Here is a 6,880-nt window from a genome sequence, read left to right on the forward strand (position 1 = left end):
GTGCACAGCAATGGGAGGGAGGCGCTCTCTGCATTTTAGATTTTTAGCACAGTGGTGTCTCTACCTTTTGTTCTAGATGCTATGTTAATATAACAAGGAGGATCTTCAGTAGCCAGCTATTGAAAGCATTGTATTGCATCTTCTGACCTAGCATGAACTATATCCTTGAATCACTATCAGATACTGGTTTCTAGGGCAAGGGATGAGAATACTATGGAAGCTGCTTTCTATGACCGAGCTGCAGGCAGACTTCTATTTTTTAATTATTTTTTTTTCTTCAAAAAATCTTAAAAGCAGAAGTATCAGCTAACTGGATCCTACTGCCATGATGGGAACTATCTACATACCTGTCTCAGAAACACGAGTTCATTACTTTCTTATTTTTTTTTTTAAAGCTCAGAGTGCTTCAGTCTAAAAAGAACACAGTTTCCTCTTTTTCTTTGTTTGCTTTTCCCTTAATAGCTTGACCCCTCGAGAGTTCAATTCTTATGGCTCCCGCAGAGGGAATGATGCTGTCATGGCCAGAGGAACATTTGCAAACATTCGCTTGATGAACAAATTTATTGATAAACAAGGACCTCAGACTGTCCATTTCCCTTCTGGGGAAATTGTAAGTACCCATGCTGCTCTAAACTGAGGCTCATTGACAGTAGAGTGGATTAGTACTGGCTTTCCTTCTTACAGCTTAGGTCATTTACGTAAGTGCCTTTTAAGTAAAGGTAATGAGGGGACAGGAGCTGTATTGACCTAGGGAAGCAGGTCACACCTACCTACATAATGTGGTGCTATTGGGCATATCACTGGAGAGTATAATGTCTGTCGAAGTAGTAGTGGAAGGTGCAGGTTTGTGTTGGGAGTGAGATCAGGCTAGCAGCCACGCAGCAGTGTATGGTTAATATCCTTAAAGTGCTGCTTGGTGGAAAGGGTGGGCTTCAGCTAATTATTGACATGCTGGAGGGAAGGGATGCTATCCAGAGGGACCTTGACAGGCTGGAGAGGTGGGGCCGTGCAAACCACATGAAGTTCATCAAGGCCACGTACAAGGTCCTGCACGTGGGTTGGTGCAATCCCAAGCACAACTACAGGCTTGGTGGAGAATGGATTCAGAGCAGCCCTGAGGAGAAGAATTTGGGGGTGTTGATTGATGAAAAGCTCAACATGAGCCCGCAATACACATTTGCAGCCCAGAAAGCCAACCGTGTCCTGGGCTGCATCAAAAGAGGTGTGACCAGCAGGTCGAGGGAGGTGATCCTGCCCCTCTGCTCTGCTCTTGTGAGACCCCACCTGGAGTACTGTGTCCAGCTCTGGGGTCCCCAGTACAAGAAGGACATGGAGCTGTTCGAGTGAGTGCAGTGGAGGGCCACAAAAATGATGAAAGGGCTGGATCACCTCTCCTATGAGGACAGGCTGAGAGTTGGAGTTCTTCAGCCTGGATAAGAAAAGGCTCCAGGGAGACCTTGTAGCAGCCTTCCAGTACCTAAAGAAGGCCTACAGGAAATCTGGGGGGGGACTGTTTACAAGAGCATGTAGTGATAGGACAAGGGGTAATGACCTTAAGCTGAAGAAGTATAGATTTAGATTAGATGTTAGGAAGAAATTCTTCTCTATGATGGTGATGAGGCACTGGAACAGGTTGCCCACAGAAACTGTGGTTGCCCACTTCCTGAAGTGCTGAAGGCCAGGTCAGGTAGGGCTTTAGGCAATGTGGTCTAGTGGAGGGTGTCCCTGCCCACAGCAGAGGGGTTGAAACTAGATGATCTTTGAGGTGCCTTCCAGCCCAAACCATTTTATGATTCTACATGGGGACACTTTTTCCTTGTGTCCTGGTTTTGGCTGGGATAGAGTTAATTTTCTTGCTAGTAGTGGGTATAGTGCTGTGTTTTGGATTTAGTATGAAAATACTGTTGATAACATACTGATGTTGTTGCTAAGCAGTGTTGACAATTAAGTCAAGGAATGTTCAGCTTCCTAGGCCCTGCCAGCAAGGAGGCATGAGCCTTCTGCAGGAGGTGCACAATAAGCTGGGAAGGGACACAGCTAGGATAGCTGGCCCAAACTGGCCAAAGGGGTATTCCATACCATATGACGTCATGCTCAGTATATAAACTGGGGGGGAGTTGGCCAGGGATTACTGTGGCTTGGGAACTAGCTGGGCATCAGTCAGCAGGTGGTAAGCAATTGTGCTGTGTATCACTTGTTCTGTAGTATTACTATTATTTTCAATTTCTGTCCTATTAAACTGTTTTTATCTCAGCCCACAAGTTTTACTTGTTTTTTTCTCTCCTCCATCCCACTCGGGGCGGGGGGGGGCAGAGGTGTGAGTGATTGGCTGTGTGGTTGTTTTAGCTGCCAGCTGGATTAAACCACAACACCTTGTTTCTCTGGAACTGTGCTTCCACCCAAAAAATGCATGAAGCATTTGGCATTTTCATTCCAGCTGGATGTGTTTGATGCTGCAGAAAGATACAAGCAGGCTGGCCATCCTCTGATTGTGCTGGCTGGGAAAGAATATGGTGCAGGAAGTTCCAGAGACTGGGCAGCTAAAGGACCATTCCTTTTGGTGAGTGACACTACTAAAAAATGCATTAATTTGTCAGGAAGACTAGCTTATGACCAACATTCTGGTTATTCTCACTTTTGGTAGCAAGAGCTATTTTGAAATCTCAGCTGCCTCCAAGAACAACTCAGGAGAGTTGCAAAAGCTATTTAAATATTAATAGATCCTGTTCAGACTGGAAGCCTTGATTTACAGCTAGAAATCCACAAGGCTACACCAGAAAGGCCAGTTTCTTAACTTCTGCTTCCCATAACCCAGTAAACTTTGGGTCTGCTTCCAGCTGCCTCCTTTAGCTCACTTAGCAGGGAATATAAAAAGTGTAAGAGAAAAATAGTATCAGTGAAAAAGAAATTTAGCATCGCTTCACCATGCAGATTGCAGGGATGCTTAGCAATATTGTTATAGGAGCCTAATAGAAATGCACATACAGTGAAATATCTGTTTTGTTCTTCATCTGTCCTTTTCTACACTATTTACCAGCCCAAATGCTGATTCAAGCTTTCTTGGTGTGGAATTTGTGAAGGCGATAGTGTGTGTATTAAAGTTTCAGGAGAGCTGGTGTTTAAGATTATGTTTGTCTAAGTTTGGGTTTGGCTTTTTGGTTGGTGTTTGTTTTTTTTTTTTTCCAGTGGTGATTTTTTTTCTTTAGCTGTATTAACCTGTAAACACTTATAAATTAATGAAAATGCATCCTGGAGCTTGTAGTGTAGGAGGGCAACACTGAATTAGCAAAAGTTACAGAAATGACTAGTGGTACTCTACATAAGATGCATTATAGTAGTATGCAGGATTCCTAAGAATGATAGTTAATGTAATTTTTTGACAGACTTCTTTTAAAAATGCTTGAAAGTTAATGTATAGTCAAGTCATCCTGGACAGTCCACTGTCAGACAGACCTTCTGACTCTACCAGTAGCTGGTAAATGACATGGAGGGGACCACAAATGTACCAATTTCCTTCCTCTGAGCACATAAAAACCATCCTGAACCATGAAGATAACTATCCCTGTTATGTATTTCCCAGGGTGTCAAGGCTGTGCTTGCTGAAAGCTATGAGAGAATTCATCGAAGCAACCTAGTAGGGATGGGAGTGATTCCTCTGCAGTATTTACCTGGAGAGGATGCAGGAACTTTAGGACTCACTGGACGGGAGCGTTACACGATTATCATTCCTGAAAAACTAAAACCACAGATGAAAGTCCAAATTAAGGTAGGAGACACCTAAGGGCTGAATTTTCCATATCACTGTAATGTCACTCAAAATTAACAGTCTCTGCAAACAATGTGCTTTCTATGGCAGTAAGCTTCTCTCAGTTGAGGAAAGAAGAATTGATATGAAGGGGATTAAAACAGTCATTGCAATAGGGATTTGCTATGATGGGATATAAAACTAGCATGCCCATACTGTTTTATTTAGCACAAAGCAGTCCTGTATTTAGGACCAATTTTTCCAAGGCCACTATAAGTTTTTCTGTCTTAGTTAAATGTTTGAAGCACAATAGAAAGTGAACTGCAAGTATTAAATTAAACAAAATAATTTATCTAAATGAATTTAAAATAATTAATTGACAATTGAACTGACAGAATATTGTACACTGTGCTATTCAAAGTGAAGTCTAATCATACCCAGCATAAAATCTAGTTAAACTTCTGGCCCTGTATTTGAAAGACTGCTTTTTGTCTAGCTCGCCTCCAAACCCAGGCCCTTTTTTAAAAAATATTAGCATCTATGATAAAAATTTGGTCTTAAGCAGCTGGCTGTAGTCTAGTGTGGCAAGAAATGCTGATGTCCAGTGCCTGTTCACTTTAACTTTCTATCACAATTTCTTAAGATGGCAAAACTGTAATAATAGTCCTTATTTTAGTATGATGTCATGTAACATGTGGAATGTTCTGCTCCTTGAATGACTTTCTTTGACCCCAACAGCTGGATACTGGGAAAATCTTTAATGCCATCATGAGATTTGACACTGATGTGGAGCTCACTTACTTCCATAATGGCGGCATTCTGAACTACATGATCCGTAAAATGGCATCTTAATCAAAAACATTAAGCAAAAACATCCAAGTACAAGCCTGCTTCTGGTGAGCACAGTAAAACTATGGTAATCATAAATCTGAACCATCAAGTGAACAGTTTTTACGTGGATTATATTAGAAGGCTTGTTTACAATGATGAATTATTCTGTGTATCAGGAAACTGGACACGCCCAATTAAACAGCATTTATTATTTGTTTTGTATGGTGGTTGGCTTGACTTAACTTAGAATACAGTGCAAAAGTCATTAAAATACTGCTGTAATCTGTGAAGTTGTTGAAGATCATATGCTGACTTCATATATTTGGTCCATTTAGTTTGCTGAAGTTAAATTCTACGCTTGTATCAGTGGTCCAAAAATTAACTGACAGTATAAAAAATAATTTTTATTCCTTCCTGATTACCTGATATTGACTTGCTTTCTTATTCAGCTGAGCAGAATCTGTATCTAATACTGAAATTAATTATTTAGCTGTTTATGAATTTTAAAAAATGTGAACTTTGCTTTTTAAAATCTAAGCCTTTGTGGAAAGGTGGACCTATTGGGGATAATATTTCTAATGGATAAAATTAAATTTATTTTCAAGAAGTTTGGTGGTTTTTGTCATGTTATCCGCAGTACTGAGATGGGAAAGCTTTGACTTTAAACTCTGCTCATTATCCCTATGGGAGCAGAGTCATACAAGTCTTGACTTCTTGTGTTCTTGTTTCTTTGAATAATCTGCATGAGACAGGATGAATACAAATACTGTTGGATACTGGCAGTCTTCTGCAACCCAATAGAATACTACTGTGATGTGTTTCCCTCTGTTCTGTGTTCTCAAGAAGACAATCTACCACAATTTCAAGATCCTTGTTGGCAATTTTTATGGCAGCAACCAGTGATTACACTAATGCATTCACTAACTGCCCAATCCACAGTACCACATAAATCTGTTTACAGTGATAATAAATATCCTCTTAACTCGGAGATAAACAAGGTTATAGTACTAATTCTTACTCTTAACTGTATTTAGAGCAACTCCCACAACAATCAACATACTGGTGAAATTCTTTCAAAGTAATCTCCTAGTATATTTTTAGTGCAGTCAGCTCCAGCTTTATCTGGAAAAAAACAATGAAAATACTTCTGAAAGAAGTCAAGAGGCTTAAGGAGGGGATAGAGATTGCACTGTACCTGCAACAGGCTATTCTTGCCTGATTACAACAAACAGAGCTCCCCTAGTGAATCCAGCAGAGGCCTACTAAGATGTTGCAGAATCTGGAGCACCTCTCATGAGGATAAGCTGAGAGCCATGACTGTTTAGCCTGGTGAAGAAAAGGCTCAGGGACATCTCTGCTGTTTGTGTACAAATATCTGAATGGAAGGCTCAGAAAGATGCAGCCAGGCTCTTTCCAGTGGTGCCCAGTGAAAGGGCAAGAAGCAATGGGCACAAACTGAAACACAGGAGGTTCCCTCTGAACATCAGGAAACACTTTTTTTACTGTAAGAATGACTGAACACTGCCTGGAAGAGATTACACAGAGAGGTTGTGGTGTCTCCATCCTTGGACATGTTCAGATGCTGGTCCCGGGCAAACTGCTGTAGGTGACAAGATGACCTCTAAAGGTCCCTCCCAACCAGAGCCATTCTGTGAAACATCTTAACAGAGAGCCACTAATAAGTCCTAATCTTGAACCCAAAGTTGCTTATTAGCAAATAATGCTCAATTGCAAAAAAATTTCAGATATTCTCAAAGGCCAAGTAGCATGCTGGTGTTCTTCCCCACCCTCTCATCTCCACTGTGTACTGAAGATAGCATGGCTTGTTGCATCAAGTTGAATTCTTTAATATGTGTTACCTCACCAACCTTTATTACACTCATTTAGGCTGAACTGTGGAGTTGTTTTAGTCTGCAATCTTTGTGTTCAAACAATAGGAAAAGACTAAAACTCCTTACATCCCCTGACTTCCCAGTAGTTACTATTATAAGCTCTGAAACTTAAGACTGATTATTTTTTATGCCAAGAGTCACAAAGTAGATGACCCTTTCACACAGCAAGCTGATACTCAAGGACTGTGATTTTTCCATGTACTTTTAATTTGAATGTGCTAGACCAGCCTTTTTTAGAATCTTTGTTCCTACTGTTTTTGGAGAGAAGGCATTATCCAACCTTAAATCATCTTTATCCATTGTTCTGTGTTTCCTTTTTGGAAACAGCTATAAACAGCAAGTTTACTAGATAAAAACTAAGCACAGAGTAAGTTACTGTAGGACTGAGATTCAGGCTTCCTGTACAGTGCAT

The 6,880-nt window shown here is 40.8% G+C and overlaps 1 protein-coding gene across 4 annotated transcripts in view; it reads left to right on the forward strand.

Annotated features, from left to right (window-relative positions):
• Positions 1 to 5,183, forward strand: part of ACO1 (aconitase 1) — a 36,205-nt gene extending 31,022 nt beyond the window's left edge. For all 4 annotated transcript variants that reach the window (XM_075740072.1, XM_075740071.1, XM_075740070.1 and 1 more), the window contains exons 18-21: positions 463 to 610; positions 2,438 to 2,560; positions 3,581 to 3,766; positions 4,484 to 5,183. In XM_075740072.1, coding sequence (XP_075596187.1) covers positions 463 to 610; positions 2,438 to 2,560; positions 3,581 to 3,766; positions 4,484 to 4,597 — 571 coding nt within the window. In that variant the 3' untranslated portion in view covers positions 4,598 to 5,183. The remainder of the gene's footprint in view (positions 1 to 462; positions 611 to 2,437; positions 2,561 to 3,580; positions 3,767 to 4,483) is intronic.
• The last annotated feature ends 1,697 nt before the right edge of the window (positions 5,184 to 6,880 follow it).

This window comes from Balearica regulorum, chromosome Z, assembly GCF_011004875.1.
Source record: "Balearica regulorum gibbericeps isolate bBalReg1 chromosome Z, bBalReg1.pri, whole genome shotgun sequence".
Taxonomy (NCBI): Eukaryota; Metazoa; Chordata; class Aves; order Gruiformes; family Gruidae; genus Balearica; species Balearica regulorum.